Consider the following 20,381-nt stretch of genomic DNA (forward strand, 5'->3'; position numbering starts at 1 on the left):
ATATGAGGTGCTGCCATTTGGCCTCTCAGCAGCACCCAGAATTTCTACAAAATGCCTCTTTTTGGTAGTGGCTAATCTGAGAAGGCAGGGTATTTTTGTTTAGATGATTGGCTAATGAAGATTGCTGTGCCTGAATACCTGTTAAGCCATATAGCAGTTACAATCCATCTATTCTTGGACCTGGGTCTTCTCAACAATCAAATCAATCAAGCAAAATCAAATCAATGCTTAACTCACAGAATTGTGTTCATAGGTTCCACACTGGACTCAGTGGAAGAAAGAGCCTTTCTGCTGGAGGACAGGTTTCTGAGGTTGAGGGAGGTTATTCTCAATGCCGAGGAGTGTCTGACTTGAAGAGTAATCTTATTTCCTTGCTCTCATGGTGGCCACTACCTATGTAACTCCTTTAGCCCAATGAGACCTGTGCAGCACTGGATGTCTCAGGTTTACTGTTTGCACTTGTAGAACAATTTGCACTTGTGGGTCACCATACCTCCACACATCTTTCTTTCACTGGAGTGGTAATTAATGAGAACAAATGTCTTCAGAGGTGTCCAGTTTGATGCTCTGGCAGCATTGGTGATGTTAACTTCAGATGCGCGAAACAGTGGGTGGGGGCACATCTCAATCATCAGGTGCTTCGAGGACATTGGTCTCATCAGGAAAAGATTCTGCACATCAGTGTGTTGGAGTTGAGAGCCATTTTTTTAGCCCTCAATCCTTCTCTTCTCACGTGCATGGAAGGACAGTACTTAAGGACATGGTGAGGATGATGATCATTGTCCCAGTCTGGTCACACCAACAATGGTATACTGTGTCCTCCGACTGTCTGGCAGAGTCTCTGTGTGTCTTCCTCTGTCCACTAGATCTGTTGTCTGAACAGGAAGAGGTTTCTTCATCCCAACTGAGACCTCCCACACTGCATCTGATGGCTTGGGTGATCAACTGTATCTAATCTGAATCAGTCTACCAGACAACATTACAAATCAAAATGGACCAGATTTGTGACTTGATGACTGGGAAGGGCGTCTTTTCTGCTTCAGCATCCACACCCTATTCTCTAGAGAATATTCCATCTTTTTAAAATAAGAAGTGGTTAAGGATTCATTTGGTAACCATTTCTGCTTATCATACCTTAATTGCTGGTAGATCACTGTGTTTAATACAGTTAAGAGGTTTATGAAGGGCTTATTTAATATGTATAGTCATTTGAGAGATCCTGTCCCTCTTGGGATCTCAGTTTGGCTCTAGCCATGCTGATGAAACTACCCTTTGAATCTTTTGCTGAGTCTTCCTTGCGTTGTTTATCTATTATTATTTTATTGATATGCCATCTGCCAGAAGGTAAATGCTCTTGTGACTGACCCACCATTCATCATTTTTCATAAACATAAGTGGTTCTTTAGCCTGACCTCAGGTTTTTGCCAAAGGTGGGTTTCTGATTTTTACGTCAATCATTTCATTGATTTGGTGGGTTTTGTTTTTCAAAACCACATTCTAATAAGGGTGATTCAGCTTTACTTTGGATGAAAGAAGAATCCTTGCTTATTATTACACAGAACTAAAAGGTTTTGTAAATCATCCAGATTGTTTGTTTTTGTGTTTATACTAAAAATTGCATGGAATATATGGTTTCTTCCCAGACCATTTCTAGGTGCATTAAATAATGTATTGTTGAATGTTTTATTCTTTGGCAGAGACTTCTCTTCCAGGGACAATATGTCCACATTTCATTAGAGCTGTGGCAACCTCTCTTGCTTGACTTAAACAAGTCCCTGCTGTGGAGATTGGAAGAGCTGTTACCTGGAATTCTGTTCACGTTTTCAGTAAGCATTGTGCTTTGGACTTGGCCTCTAGGGCAGATGCTGCTTTTGGTAGAGTGGCACCTCAGTCTCTATTGAGTTAGGACTCTGTCCCCACCTCCAAGTTATTTTCAGCACTGCTTATGAGTCTTTACCCTAAGTGGGAATATGTAGAGTCACTTGAACAGGAAAAGAAGGTTACTTGTAACTCCAGTTCTTCAAGATGGCTTTGTATAGTCCTACTCCCTACTCACCGTCCTGTCTTTGTCAGAGTCTAATTGCTTTTTGTTCCCCGACATTGCAGTGGATGGAACTGAGGTGGTAGAAGGCACTCCACTCCTTATATAGCCTTGCTCTCAGGATGTTCAGAAATCCTGAAGGGGAAGGGGCTGGTGGTGAGAGAGTGCTCTAATGGATACTGCTGGGAGAAGATTTTACCATACGGCATCACAAGACAGCACAGTACCCATAAGTGTGACTATGCAGAACCATTTTGAAGAACTCTGGTTACAAATAAGTAACCTTTCTTTTCTTTTAATTGTCTGACATATTTTCTTAGGGCTAGATTCTGATACCTTTACTCACATGCAGTAGTACCGTACTCATCAGTAAGTCCACTTTAAATCTTAAAGAACGAGGAGTACTTGTGGAGCTCTTGAGTTACAAATAAATGTGTAAACCTTTGTGCCAGTGGGGGGGTCCTTGTTCATCTTTGTCACATTTCAGGCCTGGAAATGGAGTATAGGCTTCTTGTTGTATGCCAGTTTAGTGGGGGTAGGGGCTGTTGCCTGAAGGCCTGGAGCGTGGTTTCCTCTTCTGTGCTAGTGCTTTCTATTATGAGTGCTCCATCTGTCTTTCATATTATACAAAGCTTTCATTGTTAGGTGATTCAAAGAACCACTGTCCTGCTATTCACACACACTTATTTATTGTCCCAAAATCTTGAGCATTTGATAATACCAAAAAAGTGACAAGCAGGGGAGTACTTATAAATAAATAAAATCACTTTACATATCCAGTACAAATTATTAAACTCATCAGTCATCCACACGCCCACACAAGCTTTGATTTTACCTCATCCCACTACTTCACCTTGCAAATGCGATTTCATTTCACTCCCTTCTAGCGCCATTGGCTCTCATGCTTTTTATTGCTCTGTGTTGGTCTCACTCATGTCTCAATGGGCAGTGTGTTTTTATTCAGTCAGTCTGCACTGCATACTGAAAGATGGTAACATATCCTGCAGCATGTCATCAAAAGATTTTTCTGGCGATGATGTATTTGAAACCTTGAGAGGTGGACCTATGCACAGATGTAAACAGGACAAATGTTGGTGGCAGTTTTCTTCTGAATTTGATGATCGCTTATAGGGAGCCAGCATACTGAGTGGAGGGCATGTGTGATGTGCTCACAGTAGCCTGTGTAGCTGAGGATGTCCATTGCTGCACTTTGTACTAGCTGTAGTTACTCCAGGGCTGATAGCTTCATGCCCCGACAAACTGAATTGGTATAGTACAGTTTCCCATCACTGTCCTTTGTGTGTGTCCGTACAGTTAGCTCTCAAACCTCTTTTGTACATTTCCCTGGACTGCTGCTGCATCTCTTAGCAAGGACAGTAGTATCTCATGATCAACTGTGTGGTATGTTGCAGAAAGGCTCAAGAGAAAGAGAATGGTTCTCGGCCCTCTAGCCATTGATAGAAGGAAATTGTCCATCAGTGCCACTAATGCTGTTTCCATTCCATATCCTGACCTGACCAGATTGGCTTTGGCTAGATGAGCTAGAAAGTGGCTTTACTAGCTTCTCTATGACATACTGGATGGTAGGTAGCTCAGTGCAAGGGGTTCTTCATTGTTGGTCAGACTATTACATACCTCCTCTGTCTCCTTCAAATATGCAACACTCGTAGATTACAGAACTATTTTTCTGAATTTGGCAGCCAGATCTGATGCCCAATTCAGGAAAATTGTCTGAGACTTACTATTTACCTATTTATTTATTGGCGGTAACATCCACTATGTTTTTAAGTGCTTTCCAAATACTTTAAAAGGATGATTCCTGCTCTAAGGCACTAGTTCCTCGCAGACCTACCTCCTGTCATGGTTGTTACTGCTGTTTAATCTCTTGCAAGTGTGTCTGCATTCATGTGTGGTCCCAACAATCAGTGCTCTTCTAGAGTGTTCTGACTTGGCACTTATGGGGCCTAATCTAATGCCTACTGAAGCAAATAGAAGTCTTTCCACTGATTTCAATGGACACTGGATCAGGCCCAAGGTATCTGCATATTTCCCCAAGGTTGGATCTATACAGACTATCATCCTACACCCCAATTACTGATAAGTAATACTTCTTTGTTTGGGCCTTCCTTTTCTGTCCTCTTCTATTTTGCTTAAGGGTAATACAAATGGTCATTTGCTCTACAAATCTGTGTGATCTTCAGGGCATGCTACAAAGCCCATGTTTTTACCTTGGTTTCTGCAGATGCATGGTCATTATAAGGATTAGTACTTGTGCAAGGTAAAATTTAGTCACTCAAATAACTTGGGTTGAGTTGATTTAATCTTTGGTCTATTATTCTCTGACTTTGGGGTGAGAAACCTCTGCTGCTCAGTCTCTTATGTGACTGTTTTTAGTTGATGCCAAAGGTACTTAGACACATTTTTGTGAATTTTTAAATCTAAATAACTATATGGGTTTGTATTGTAATACTTTGTACAATTGTCTTTGGCTGCATGACCTAGCATCTCAACCTTGCACATTATTTTCTGGTTGTAACGGAACAACATAAAATAAATAAAGTGAAGAAAACTTAAATGTAAAATTGTGTGTGACTAACCTTAGCAACCATGTGCTTCAACTGAACTTTCTAAATGTGAGGGAAGAGGTGCTCGCCCTTTGCCTGTTCCACACTTGATGTGTAAAAGTCATTCTCTCCATTTATGGGCATGCCAGAGTTGATAGAATATAGCATGTAAGCAATTTTTTTACACATTTTGAGGGAGTGATAGTTATTTTCTACCATCTGCATCCAAACTCCTAAAATACACTTATACATTTTGAAATGGTCATTCTCTGACATATCACGTCAATTATATATTTAAACTCTGGGTTTCATGGATTTAAAATGGGTGTCATAAATTAGAGACCAGATTGTGCCAATATGGGGCAGCTCCACATTGTTGGCAGTGCTGAGCTTCGTCATCCCTGGGAAACTTTGGGTGGCGTGCCTCAGGATGGGGAGGCATAATCTCTCAGGTCTCTAGAGAGCAGGAGGAGTGCACGTCCCTTTGAAGGGTGCAGCCTGCCCCAACCTCATGTGTGCTTAGCCAATTCCAGGGTGAAAGTGGGATGGACGGCGCAAGACCCCTTCCTGCCGTATAGGGGCACACAGATAGAACACGTCCTGCACGCCTTGAGCACAGGGCTGCTCTTTTGTCTGGTGGGAGGAATAAAAGGGTGAAGTCTGCTTTCGCTCTCGTTCTCTCAACAACCACTTGAAGTCCAGATACAGTAGAAGGGAGATGTGGAGTAATGTTTACTTACTGCATCAAGTCTATTTTACCCAGTGTCCATTGCAAATCAATAGCACTCTCTCACGCATCCTACTTAACGCTGTCGGACATGTACTCCATGATCAGCAAGATGTTATAAAGGAGTTTGTCGATATACCCCTTTGCACATCATGATAAAAATGTTTTCCCCAGACTTCCGTCAAAAATCTGAGTGATCCGTGATCTCTCTGATTATTTAGTTGTCATATTAATTTTGTTGAGTTACTTGCCTTTCAATTTTTTTAAAGTGATAGTGTATGTACAGCTGCTCTTTTGGGGAGTCAAGCGCTGGGAAACAAAATGTTGCTTGTGTGAGACTCAGCAGAGGTTGGAAACAGCATTCTCAACCTCCACACATCTTTCTAATTCAGAACATACATGCAGACTTGCTATGTGCGGCTACTGGGTTTTGGGAAGTAGCCAACAAGGTGGGTCCTCCACTCCTATGCTAATTTTGCATATTGTGGATTTGTGTTATGCATGCTCCAAACATATACACATTTTCCCCTTCTCTGATGCCTTGTGGAGCACTCATCTACAGTATGGATTGGACATACAGCATTTCTCTGTATGAACTCCCTATTGTTTTGGCCACTGGTGTAGCAAGAATGCTGAGGTTCTCTTCGCTTTGGCCCGAACATGCAACATAAGAAAGTTCAGAATTTGGCCTTTCTCTTTCAGAGCTAGCTCCACAGATCATCCAACCTGATCTATACCTAAAACTTGGGTCAACCTAGTTACATCATTCAGGAGTGTGAAAAACTATAGACACTGCTAGGCCTAGCTACAGCCTCTTGAGAAGGTGGATTTGCTATCTTAACAGAAAAACACCTTTTCTTGCTATAGCAAGTGTCTGTGTTACAGTGCTATAGCAGTGTACCTAAAGCTGTGCTGCTGTAGTGTTTGTAGTGTAGAAATAGCTTCAGTGTTGTCCCCATCTGTTTGTAGCTGTAGGGGACAGAATCAGAGCTGATGGATAGCTGATGAGGGACTAGTCCCCACCTTCCAGAGAGTCCTCAGTTGTGTTCTGTGTCCTCTAGCTACTGGCAGGGCAGTGGAATCCAGCACCTACTGCAAGAGAGAATTAAAACAAAACTGCAGAACTGATTTGTGTTCTGTCTGGAATTATCACAGCACCCGCGCAGGTAACAGACTAGAAGGATGGTGGAGAAAGGTCCAAAGTGGATACCAAGACAGTGTCCCTCGGTTGCCCTGGAATTTGCAGCTGTTAAAGTTATTTAACACTCTGCCTGTAGCTCCATCAGATGTTTGCTCTTTTTTTAACTATTAGGTATAAGTATGATTCCCTCCTCTGGTTTCCTAAATAAATAAGTACAAGTTAGTAATTGGAAATACTCTTAAAGGGCCAGTTGAGCAAAGCACTTTAGCGCTCAACTAACTTCAAGCGTGTGCATGCCACCTGGAGTCCCTACTCTCATAGAATCATAGAATATCAGGGTTGGAAGGGACCCCAGAAGGTCATCTAGTCCAACCCCCTGCTCGAAGCAGGACCAAGTCTCAGTTAAATCATCCCAGCCAGGGCTGTGTCAAGCCTGACCTTAAAAACCTCTAAGGAAGGAGATTCTACCACCTCCCTAGGTAACGCATTCCAGTGTTTCACCACCCTCTTAGTGAAAAAGTTTTTCCTAATATCCAATCTAAACCTCCCCCATTGCAACTTGAGACCATTACTCCTCGTTCTGTCATCTGCTACCATTGAGAACAGTCTAGAGCCATCCTCTTTGGAACCCCCTTTCAGGTAGTTGAAAGCAGCTATCAAATCCCCCCTCATTCTTCTCTTCTGCAGACTAAACAATCCCAGCTCCCTCAGCCTCTCCTCATAAGTCATGTGCTCTAGACCCCTAATCATTTACTCAATCAATTACTCTCATGCTTCCTTTTAAGACTCCTCACATGCTAAAGAGTTTGGCTGTACTGAGACCAGGGCCCAAAAGGATACAATATTAGAGCCAGTAAAAAAAAAAAAAAAAAAAAGGTAAATTGAGAATTTTTTAATTGAGAAGAGGGACGGCTATTTTGTGAAAATATTAATGAAAAATGTGCCCATGTTGAATATGAACTTCTTTTTAACCTGCCCTGTCCAAAATTTGAACTAGGAGCCTACACAGAGAAGGGCTAATATTTGTTCACTGAATTATTATTTGCTTGTATTGCTGTAGTAATGGACTAGGATCCCATTGTGGTAGGTGTTGTACACAGAACAACAAGACAGTTCCTGGCCCCAAAGTTCTAAGTAATCATTGTTCTGGCTTACGTATATATTTGAACCCAGCACTGCTATTAGAATTGGTTCAGAAAACCATGCAATGAAATTGTTACCAGCTCAGTATATTTCTTGAATTCTCTGGAATCTGCAGCTGTTTATTACCCAATTATGAAGTCTAACTCAATGAGTTTCTTCATGGTTGAATTAACTCACTTCTAAGCCTGTTACCATGTTTCCTCCTTCCTTGATCTGATGTAACTGCTCTCAGGATGTCATGGAAAAGGAAATTTCAAAGGCATTAGTTGTAATACTTAGACCTGACTGACCTTTTCCAAGCACAAGCCAGTCAGAATGGGAAACATGAGCTGTTACCATTTTATAGAGTGTAATCACAATCCTTTAGATTTTGGTCATTCTTTCAAGCAGTTACTGACTTTTTAAGCTCTTTAACTTTCATGGTTCTGTGGTGGTTTATAAATATGTATATTTCACAAGCGCAAACAAACCCAATGTCCCATGAGCATCATAATTGCGAGTGGGTGATAGTTATTGAGTGAGGGGGAAATCTTCCACATGAATAAAACAATTCTGCATTATATAGTACTTCAGGAAATGTTATTCATAGCGTTTACTGCAGTAGTCTTCACTTTTAAAGAATTGATAATAGGGCTAGTCTGTTTTGTAAGACACAGTTCTTTCACCTTTTTGTAGCTTTTATTGGAGTTCATCATACAGAAGGTTTTGATCCTCATTTAATCCAACTGACGCATCCTGTTTTTTTGAGAGTTAGAATTTCACGACTGAACTGAACTTTACTTACAAAGAGCAGATTTTATTAGATGTGTATGTTTAATTTTGTTTGTTTCAGCCTAGTTATTTTATGTGTTTAGTGCCGTACAAATAAAATGTTTTGGTTTGGTAGCAATCCTGGGGGGGAAAAAAATAGGGTTGAACAAAACATTTCTTTAGATCCCAAATGAAACGTTTTGTATTGATTTTGAGAGCCTTTTAATCTTTTACATTTACCAAAAAATGAAGGAAATTTTGAAATGGAATTTCTGAATGTTTTGTTTTGACATTTTGTAACTTTTTTGTGGGTTTTGTTTTTCACAAACAATTTGGCAAAACATTTCAGCGTGTCATATCTGCCTTTTTTTTTTTTTGCTCTCCTCTTCCTCCTCCCCCCCCCCCCCCCCCCAAAAAAAAAAAAATAATTCAGCTGAAAAATGTTGCCCAGTTCTACATGTGATGTTTTAAGGTTGGGATTTGCAAAAGAGACTTAAGAGCCCAAATCCCATGGAAATTCAGTGTTCCATTCTTACTCCCCCAGGGAAGGAGGATCCATCCCAACGCAATACCAACATGCACAGTATCCCATATGATTGCAATGGAAACTTTCTAAATATGAAGCAGATGTAAACCAATGTAATCCTATCTGCCTTAGTCTGTGGACAACCTGAAAGACTATGAAATTTCCCATTCATCTCAGTGAAGCAGTAACTGTCAAATCTGATGACAATTTAAATGTCAACATTAACTATTTTACTGCTGATTATTTTAGCAGAAACATCAAGCAAATGTGTTTCTGTGTCAGGTTTGGGAGGCAACGGCAGACACTGGGATGGAATACAATGGGGAAGCTTTTTGTGCTGGAGTGAAAATTCAAACGCCTGCTCTGTACATTTTGTACGCCCTCTCTACATTTGTGGGAAAGGAAAGAGGAGGTGCATTCCTTCCTCCACAGCTATTTCCTGGGTTCCAAAATAATTTCCCCACCTTCTTGGATGCCAAAAATTACAATTCTCCCCTATCTAGTTACCAAAAACCTGCAGCTTTTCTTTGACTACTACAGTGTTCTTCGTATTTTCAATACCAGAATCTGCAGCATGCTGAAATTCTGAGGCATTGTAATAAAAGTTAAGTGGATTCACACTCCCCTTGTATTAAAGGGGCTGAACGGAGTGGAAGAGTCGTATGCATAATTTTAGAGTTATTGATACGTGCAACCTTGGTTACTTGGATATCACTTTATTTCAAAGACCTACTTTGCATGAATTTCAGCTTCCAGTTCTGTTTAGTTTTTCACACTGAGATTATTGCTGGTAAATGAAATTTTTTTTTAAGAACAACAAGAGAAATAAGTTCTAAGAGGATGAAATAATTTTTTATTTTATAGCAGGTCATAGGTGTGAAAGGGAGGATGGAAGACAGGGTCCTACACAGAAAGCTGTTCAAGAAAACAGGGAGCAAAAATATCTGTATGCTGGCGTTGCTCCATATGATCCTGCCAAAGATCCAACAAAGCAGAAGGGCAAGAGGTATTCAAAGGTATGAAACGCTCATTGAATCTAAACTAATCTTCTGTGTTTTACTAAGTTAGTGGAAAGATAGTGAGTCAATGTAACTGAGAGCAGAGTCTGGCTCTATATTCTCACATGTTCAGACAATGAATGTAGGGTAAACATCTAACCATTAAAGAGCTCTTGAGTTTGTATCTTTCTAGCTTGATTATCTGAACAGAATAGTTCAGATAATTGAATGGAGTTGTAAGAATATACAGGACTAGTGAGCTTGGGTCAGAAGTGAGAACACTGCGGTCCAACCATCTGCTAAACAGTGATCTCTTGGTTTGATTTGCTCAGTGTCAACTAGCTACAAATATGGCCAGTAGCTGAGTTATCAAGTTTTCTCCAAGGACAGTCAAACACTTCAGTATCCCAATGTCTTATAAAAGCTGATGTTTAATTTAAAACCCAAGGTGTCTTTGTTATAAAACCTACAATAACAGTGAAAAAGCAGCAAGGGATTTCTGTGCAGAGAATGGCTTTTCCTGGTTCCAAAAGCTTTGTTTCAAGACTTAATTAGGTCATAAAATAACAGGTGAGGAAACAATAATATCAAAATCTCTACTCTGTAATTTTCCTATATCAATTGCATCAATACCTCATAGGTTAAGCATTTGAATCTAATATTCCATAAGACATTTACTTTAATGAAAAAAACTCTTACAGCTCAGACAACCTTTTGATAATATTATTGTCTATATATATCTGGAGTAGATTTTATTTATTTTATTTTCTTATTAATTTATGTCTGATTTCAGATAGAGTGCACTTCGTAGTTGAATTTTTGTGTTTTTTTTTTTTTTTTTTTTTAATTAGCAAAGCAGTTTCAGCTTGTATTCTTGTATGTATTCTGGCAGTAATTTATTGTAAGATGTAATTTCATTTTCTAAAGTTTTTATTAGGTGCAAAACTTTATTGAAAGATGCATTGTAAAGGTCTGGGGCTGAGATATTTTCTACCACTGTGGAATAGCGGTTGAAAATGATGATGGCAAATGACACTTAAATTGGTTTAGAGAAATAAAATGCAATAATGATAGGAATAACAGCTCTTTGTAATTATTAGGTCTATGTCTCTCGATAAGATGATATATGCGTGCATGTATGTAAGAAGTCTGAGTTGTTCCTTAGAACTGAAAAGCTCTTTGGAAAAGGTACAAAAAATAGAGTGAAAAAACGAAGACCCTGATCCTGCAAACATGTATGTAAATAAATAACTCTCTAGGCCTAGATCTTTAGCTGATGTAAATTAGTACAGCTCCACTGACTTCAGTGGAGCTATGCCATTTTCGACCAGCTTAGGATCTGGCCCCTTGAGTTCAATTCACATGCCTGTAGTTACCAATATGCACGTGTATTTGCAGGAGTGGGACATCAGTCTTTAAAACTGTTTCTGTGACTCATGTAGGTATTGCTACATAGTAACCTTATAATTCTTATCTTTACTGAAATATTCAAGGCATAATAAATCGGTGGAGCAAGAAAAAACCTTTTTTATTGCAAAATGTTTTTCCAAAGGAATTTACACAGCACCTGTGGTGGTCTTTTATATAAGAATTGTATTTCAACGATATCATATTCCCCTTCGTCTCTGCTTTGAGATACCATTTAGTGGGCTTAGGAAGAATTCCTGTCTCCCTTCTTACTCCTGCTTCCCGCCAGGGGATGTTCATACCACTCACATCTCTCTCCTCAACAATGTCAAGCTATTATTGTGTTTCTGCAAATGTAGGCATCAAGAGCCTATTCTACCACCCACTGAAGTCAATAGATGTCTTTCCATTGATTTTAATGGGCTTTGAAGCTGGACTCAAGAGTCTGTTACCATCCTGGGGTTAGGAGGAGGAGGAGATCCTTTGTGAGGTAAACCCTCACTTTTGCAACTCCAGTTATAGTGATTTGGGGGAATAGGGGAGAAACTTACATTGTAGGAGGGTTCCCCTGCATTTTCCTTGGAGTGAATGCATGCAATATTCTGTTTGTAGTGGCTGATGGTGGCCTCATTCTTAGGATATACAGTGGGCCTTTTCCATGTGTGAGAAAAATTAAAAATTTATTCTTTGAGTAGTGTCCCTATGGGTGCTCCACTGTACGTGTATGTGTGCCCGAGTGCCTCTAATCGGAGATTTTTGGTAGCAGTGTCTGTTGAGCCCACACATGTGTTCTCCCTCCCTCATGGTCGGCTTTGAGGCTATCTAGCACTGTGCAAGTGGACCCCCCCTACCCCCACAGTTCCTTCTCAACCGCCTTTGGCCTTGAGAGCGAGCAGTCCTCCCTTCCTTTTCTGTGTCATTAGTATAAGTAGTTGTTGTTCTTGTTTCTTTTGTTCTCCTTAGTAGTTATTGTTTCCTTTTTACTCCATTGGGATTAAAGGAAAAAAAAAGGAAAAGAAAAAACTTTAGTTTACATTTCCTGCCCTGTGTGTGGGGGATTCCCCCTCCCCCCAGGCATTTAGAAGACTTTTTTTAACTGAAAAAACTTAAAGGAAAAGAGGAGGAGGAGGAAGAGGAAAGAAGACCTTTCTTCTGCATTCCTCACTGCTAGAGGATATTAGCCCCTGGCCCAGGGGCATGCCTGGTTCCAGGAGGTGCCTCTCCTGCAAGGAGTTGATTCCTGTAATGACCAGACACTCTCCCTGTGTCTTGTGCCTGGGAGAGTCCCACAGAAGTGTTCCCCTGCCACAGCTAAAACTGCAGTCTCATAGGAACTGGGAGCTCCTTTTGGAGAAGGCACTTCAGTCTCCAGGGGACTCTGGTTGCTGACCACGGAGCCTTTAACTTCAAAGGGGATAGAGTTGTGGAAAAACGAGCAGACTCTCCCTGTAAAGGCTCGTAAAAAGGGCTCCAAATCATTGGCCAGCTAGGGGCGTTCCCCAGTACTGCCACCTCGGCACCAACGGCACCAAAAAACATGGGCTCCAAGTCATTGGCCAGCCAGAGGGGCTCCCCAGTGTGGCCACCTTGGTACTGACAGCTCTGAAGCACAGTACCCAGAAGGGGGCCTCTGCTATGAGCTCTGCCGCACGCCTGGAGAAGCCAGGGGCTCAGGCTCTAAGGCAATGATACCACCCCCTAAGGAGAAAGACAATTACTGTACCATCTCTAAAAGAGTGGCACACACAACTTTTGGTACCTCCCGTCTAGGGAGCACTCTGCACTTCCTCAACCATCGGTACCAACGAAGTACCACGGACACTCCTCTGCGGTACCAAATGAGCCCACTGTATGAGCTCCCTGGAGACTTGATAGTTGGGGAAGAAGTGGAGCCCCAGTACCAAGCACATCCCAGCACCTAGAATCACTCTCCACTCCAGGCCATGTACCACCAATACCCCAGTCAGCACCACCGTTACCCAGTGATGAGTCTGACGGGGGCCAGGAGAAGGTCATTTCCCCTGGCTGCACATCGTGGTCCACTGTTACAAATCAAGGGTCCTGATCATGGTACGGGCCCCCTGAGGAAACCCCACAACCCATGCCACCCCCAATAGCTGTGTTGCAATCCTTGGGTGATGTACACATCCCACACATTGCGACCGTCCAGTGTCTCTCAGAGAGAGTCCACCAGGTGGTCGTCTACAGCCAGGTGGTCGTCTACATTCTCAGAGAGGGTCAGTTAGTAGCCAGATTGGTGCTAGAGACAGCATTGGACATAGCCAATACAGTGATCTGCCCTGTGTTCATGACTGTGGTAATGTGGTGGGCTTCTTGGCTACACCTTTCTGGGTTGCCCAAAGAGCTGCAGAAGACTTCCAGTTTAAAGGGCCCAAACTCTTCATGGAGAAGATAGATTCTTCTCTCCACACCCTGAAGGATTCCCAGGCCACATTACACTCCTTAGAAATCGACACCGTGGGACAGAAGAGAAGATGTAGCCCTCTGTTACAGCATAGGTCACAGCCTCCTCAATACCCACCATCTCAGTGCTGTTACGAGTCGCAGAGTAAGAGGACCAGCGCTCAAAAATGGAAGCAGTCTGCACCTTAATTCATGACCGCTGACCGCCTCTTCTAAGTACATTTGACAGGTTGGTTGAGGGCCCAAACAATTACATCTTGCAACATCAGCTGCCATCTACACACCAGTCATGTCCCTTCAGAAGTTGCCTGGCCCTCTTTCACAGCAGTTGAGAGAATATCACCTCTGACAGATGGGTCCTGGAGATTATTTAAAAGGGTCATGCCATTCAGTTCATGACCCTCCCCGATTCCAACCCTCCTTCCCCATTCCTCTTCAGGGACCCTTCTCACGAGAACCTATTTCATCAGGAAATATATCACTTGTTATGCCTCGGGGCCATAAAAGCAGTCCCGGTGCGTCTCAAGAGCAAGGGGTTTTACTCTCATTATTTCCTGATCCCCAAGGCGAAGGGAGGTTGGAGGCCCATTCTAGATCTAAGGGCATTAAACAAATACGCAAAGGCGTAGACATTCAAGATGATCACATTAGCAGCCATTATTCCAGCTCTAGCAAGGAGATTTGATTTCCGGGCCTCGACCTGCAAGGTGTCTACCTCCATATCTCTACAGAATCATCATACAGGAGATTCCTGTGGTTTGGGCAGGACCATTATCAGTACAGAATGCTCCACCCAGGGTATTCTCCAAGGTTCTCTCCATTGTAGTCGCGCACTAACCCCGTTTCAATTACTGGAGTTTGAGCGCCAGTCTCAATGCAGTACAAGCAAGAGCGTTCCTCCCCCTACACAGACTCACTGCCCTGGGACAGATGCCTCCCTAATAGGCTGGGGAGCTCATCTACATAACCACAAGGTTCATGGCAAGTGGTCTTCCACAGAAGTGACTCTCAATATCACTCTTTTGGAGCCAAGGGCTGTCAGGAACACCTGTGCACACTTTCTGCCTTTCATCAAGAAACCCACATGAAGGTTTTACATAAATTACAAAGGGGGTGTCATATCTCCCTCCCTCTGCACAGAAGCACTCAAACTTTTGAATTGGTGCATCATCACAATGTGCTCATCTCGGCTGTCTGTCTAGCAGGGATACAGAATGTGACAGCTGACCATCTCAGTCATAATTTTTCTCATGACCACGAATGGAAACTGAAGTCAGAGGTGCTTTGAGAGATATTCGCTCTTTGGGGGACCTTGACTACGGATCTCTCTGCTGCTTACCGGAACAAGAAATGTCCTAGTTATCGCTCCAGGGCCGGTCTTGGGAAACATTCACTGGGAGATGTCCTCATCCTCCCATGGGACAGGGACTTCTTGTATGCCTTTTCCCAGTTTCCTCTTCTTTCCAAGGTCCTGTTGAAAATTCAACAAGACAAAGCGAGAGTTATTCTGATTGCCCTTCCTGGCCAAGACAAGTCTAGTTCCCTTACCTAACACAGATGGCAATATGTCATCTGGTTCCTCTTCAGCCCATTTCTTACCTGCTCTCTCAAAACAACGGGCTGATCCTTCACCCCAACCGGTGGGTCCTCCACTTTCAGGCTTAGTTCCAAGGCTTAGAGGCAAAATGCTCTGACGAGCTGAAAAACATGTTGCTCCACAGCCAGAAATTGATCACTCGACGTAATTACCTACAAAATGGAAATGATTCCAAGTTTGTTGTCATTCTAAACACATAACCCAACCTCATCTTCCCTCCGTCTGATTTTATATTACATTTTAGATCTCAAGAGGTCAAAACTCTCTCTCAACTCTCTTTAGGGTACATATCGTGGAGAAAACGGCTTTCCACCGCCAGGTAGAGAGATACTCCTGTGTTTGCTCACCCGTGGATGCATAGATTTCTTGAGGGCATTGGGAATCTCTTCCCACATGTGAGACCACCTGTTTCAGCCTGGGATCTTAACCTAGTTCTCAGGGCTTTGACTAGACCTCTATTTGAGTCCATGGCAACTTTCTCTCACACCTGTCCATGACTACAGCATTTCTAATTGCCATCAGCTGAGCTAGCTGTATCGGAGAAATAGCAATCCTGATGGCACACCCACCGAGTATGGTCTTTAAAAAAAGACAAAGTAACTGAGGCTGCATCCCAAGTTTCTCCCTAAAGTTGCCTCCGCTTTCCATATGAATTAACAGATCTATCTTCCTGTTTTTCCCCCCAAAACCACATTGTGATATCAGCGAGGCAATTCTCCATAAGCTAGATGTTAGAAGAGCACTAACATTCTACTTGGACAGGACTAAGGACTTCAGGAAGTCCCCTAAACTCCTTCCTTTCACTCATGGAAAGATCCAAACACTGTGCAATATCAGCTCAAGCACTATCCAAAGGGATCTCTGGTTGCATTATCACTGTTAAGGGCACAACCTGCTGCCTCCATCCAGAGTCTATACACACTCCATGAGGTCAATTTCTACTTAGGGACATCTTTAAGGAATGTGACGGATCTTGGAAATCTGCAGAGCAGCAACTTGGGCCTCTGCCCACACTTTCGCAGAACATTATGCGATCACTGGAAATTCAGCCTCTGATGCCATCTTCAACTCCACAGTAATCTCTTTAGTAACAGAATCCACAGAAGCAGGGCCATCCCTAGCTATTCTGGGGCCCTATGCAGTCCCCCCCCCCCGGCCCACAGGGAGGGGGTATGGGGCCCCAGGCCTCTGCGGGGGGCGGGGGAGGAGCTGGCTTGGGGGACAAGGGGGAACTGCCCCACAGCACTCACTGGCGACACGGCTGGGGCCGGGTCGCTGCACTTCCTGCCGCCGGTGAGTGCAGGCCCGGTCCTGCTGTAGTCCTCAGGGGAGTGGGGGCAGGACTGGGGTGGAACAGGGGAAGGAAGAGGCGGGGCGGGGGTGAAGGGGCAGGGGCCATGGGGAAGATGCGGGGCAGGGGCTGGAGCAGCACGCAGCTGTGCAGGGCACCAGGAAATTTGGTGCCCCAAATTTCCTAGTGCCCTACACAGCTGCGTACTTTGCGTATGGGGCCCTCTACAGAAGTCCCAGCCTCCAGTGGTGGCTGCTGCTCAGGAGTCACTTACAGTGGAGCAGATGCATATGTTTCAGTTCCATGAAGATGTGGAAAATGGGTCTTCTCTTTGGCTATCTCATAGTTTCGATTCTTGTAAAGCTAAACTGCTAGGCATCAGCTCTGACATGGCGATCTCATGGCGTTCTTCCACTTCACCTGAGATCTCACCATTTCAGAGAATAACAGGCATGTAACCTTCAATAAAAAGGATACCATCACTATGCAGTGAGAAAAATAGGCATATGTTAAGCTTTCACGATGACCCCGAACCAAATCCAAGATTAAGAAGGATGCCCGTAAACAAGGAACACGAAGAATGTTAAGATGTTATTTGTGGACTTCATAGTAACTTCCTACCTGCTTCTTGGGACTCAGTGAGGATTGATAGATTTTGCAATCTGGTTTTTTTGGACATTGTCTATAATCTGGTGGAGTGTGAGGAATCATAATTGTTCTTTGCCTATCAAGATTTTGCTGATTTTAGGATGTCATTTTTTCTCATATGTACTTTCTACTATGAACCTCCCCATTACTGATATTGGGTGGGGTTTTGTGGTGCTTCTTTGGAGTGTCAGTGTTTTGGTGGCCACGACAGTTGAGAGGGTAGGTATGGCAAGATATCTGGCACCGAATTCTACAGGTAGCAATTTAGTTATGATAGAATATCTAGGAGCTAAAATATATTTTAACAAAAATATGTAAGCATAAGAGTGTTTAAACTACTTGTACTGTCCTTATTTGATAGTGGTATGTATCTGAAAGCTTTATCACCAGCCAGATGTGCAATCCCTACGTTGCCATTTTTGAAATGCAAGGACAGGTTGTGATTTTAATTCTACTGACTTGGGACTCTGTCAGACTTTTCAGCTTAGACACATTTTTAGAAAAGGTCAGGATATGTCTCTTAGTTTGTCCACCTTTTCCCCTCCTTAGTGTTTGCAGGCAGTCATAGTCTGTTTGCTGGAGATCTATACATGTGGTGATCTACAGCTCAATCTAAGTGAAGCATCCTCGGTCAAAGCATGTCTAGGAGTCTAGTCTGGGAGTAGGTTCTGTGCCAGGCAGGCTGGAGACAGCCAAGAGCTGTCAGTCAGAAGGGTCCTCTTAAAGACCCACACACTGCATCCAGGACTACGACATTCTCCCCTCCTCCCCCCGCACTTTTGGTATGTGACAGCAATGATTTGCAACTTAAATACCTCACCACACTTTTTTGTCTTTAAAAATCTTATTAGCTCATTTGGGGTTACGTTGAGCAGCTTTACTCATCTACTCTCCGCCAAAGCAAGAACATTTCTGTCGCAAAAAGATAAAAGGTGGCCACTGGTGTCCTCTCCGTCAAACCAGGGGAGGCTCCCTTGTATAGGGAAAATCAGGAATCCTTCTGCTGTGGGTGAGCCACATGGAAAGGGTAAGTCCTTTGCTTTGGCACCTATAGCACTCTGCTTCATTCAATGTACACCCTAACGATAAACAACGAATTAGGCAAAGGCCTGTGATCTGGTAGCCTATTGTCTAAGAAATAATATATGCTAAGGGAATGAGAGGCTGTATTGGAATGCACATATGAGGGTGGCAGAGCTCGAATTGCATAACTACAATTCATTTCAGCATTGCCTGGCTTTTGAGGACTTAAATGTGTTGTCTTAATGATTTGTTATTTTAATTGAAGTGGCTAATGCCTTTTAAAAAACCCCTAGGAAATCATTTGTATCATTCATATTGTTACTGGGCTCTGTGATGGAGTGTGGATCCCACACAGGCCCTGAAAGGGTTAATGAGGGCCTGAGAGGCCAATTACATTATGTGGTGGGCGGGGAGGAGGAGGAGAAGAGTGCCAACCTTAATTAGAGAGGCAGTCCCACGGGGAGGAGCTGAGTAGTGATGAAAGCTGAAGAAAGTTGAGAGTGGAAAAGGGAGCTGCAGGTAGAAAGTGAAGAACTCTGCAGTCACTGCCTGGGACTAGGTTGTGAGGAAAGAACCCATGGAGAAATTTGTCCTGAGATCCTCTCCCAAGGTTGGGGAGGGGGAGTGTGGCCAGAGTCCTGGGGAGTCTGGCAAGAGGCCAAAAGAGAGAGAGAGACAGCAGCCACTGGGTGTGTAGCAGGCTCTATTGGCAAGCCTCCATAAAAGGGCTGGATTTGAACTTGCTAGGTGAGAGCTCTGAGAGGTGCTCAGTGGAGGAATAGAGCAGCAGAAAGGGATAGGAGGTTTAACAAAAATCCTAAACTAAAGGTATATAAACTTAAAGGATTCAGAGGACAGCTTGAAGGGTATGTCTACACTGTAGCTAGGAGTGAGCCTCCTGGACTGGGTAGACACACTTGCTCTAGCATCACTCAAGTGAGCATGCTAAAAATAGCAGTGTGGACATTGTGGCTCGGTGGAGACTCAGGCTAGCCAGCTGAGTTCAGACCCATGGGGCTGGGTGGACTTGAGATCCTGAGCTGTCCACGCTGTTGTTTTTAGTGCATTAGCTCAAGCAGAACTAGTGCAGATCTGTCTATTTGGGCTGAGAGGCTTGCTCCCAGTTACAGTGTAGACCACCTGAGAATCCTGGTCCTTGGGAAGGGGGCAAAGGCACTGAGAAAAGGGTGTGAGGACCATGAGTCCCAGAGATGGGTCCGAAGACCATTTTCTAAGGACATTACTGTTTTATGTTGGACTTTGTTACCCCAGAAGGTGTGGACTAAATTGTGCCCTGGCCTGAAGGCCAAGTCATGCGAAGAGGCAGACCACTCGATCATGTGAAGGGTAGTCATTGGCTGGGGGCACCAGATGGGGAGAGCGCTGCTACATCATGTCTAACCACAAGTAGGTGCTCAAGTGGTGAGTCCAACCCCCTTCATGGGGTCCAATTGTATATGGGCGTACACTCTCTCTCTCTCGCGCGCGCCCGGTCATTCACGTACAGCCTCATAAGCAGGCTTGGCAGAATTCTATGTTTTAAAATAATGAGTTAAATATCTAAACTTTCTACCGATAATATTTACATGCTAACATGAAAAGGCAGCAAAAGAGATAGTGCCAGCACAATTTTTTTCCAGTTTGAATGTTCTTTTAACATAGTTTCCTGAGATTTTTCTAAGGTTTTTGTTCTTTTTCATATTTATAATGTTTTATTAATTTTGCCAAATACAACAAATATATCAAAATACCAGATTCATCATAATACACTAAGTAAAGAGGGTTAGGATAAAGGGAGGGGAGGGAAAGTGACATATCTATCTTTATGGTTATCTACTTTAAGCTTAGACCTCTAAAAAGACATCAAAAATTGCTTTGAATTTTTTGGGCATTCTCCTTCTGTGGAATGCCAGTCATTTGCTAGTTGCAAGGTCAACAATATCATTGAGTCAGGCATCAATATTTGGTGGAGATCGGCTTTTCTATTTTTTCAGGATCCATTTTTTTAGCAACCAAAGCTGCACATTGGAACCATGTTGCCTTGTTACTAGGTAACTTCCCTGTATCATGAATATAGCCAGAATGAAGTTTAAGGGGGAGG

General features: G+C 43.1%; 1 protein-coding gene across 5 annotated transcripts in view; it reads left to right on the forward strand.

The window, feature by feature from the left end:
- Window positions 1-20,381, forward strand: part of SPAG16 (sperm associated antigen 16) — a 710,758-nt gene that overhangs the window by 44,446 nt on the left and 645,931 nt on the right. For all 5 annotated transcript variants that reach the window (XM_043524952.1, XM_043524954.1, XM_037912653.2 and 2 more), the window contains one exon: window positions 9,757-9,908. In XM_043524952.1, the coding sequence (XP_043380887.1) occupies window positions 9,757-9,908 (152 nt within the window). The remainder of the gene's footprint in view (window positions 1-9,756; window positions 9,909-20,381) is intronic.

This window comes from Chelonia mydas, chromosome 11 (genome assembly GCF_015237465.2).
Source record: "Chelonia mydas isolate rCheMyd1 chromosome 11, rCheMyd1.pri.v2, whole genome shotgun sequence".
Classification (NCBI taxonomy): Eukaryota; Metazoa; Chordata; order Testudines; family Cheloniidae; genus Chelonia; species Chelonia mydas.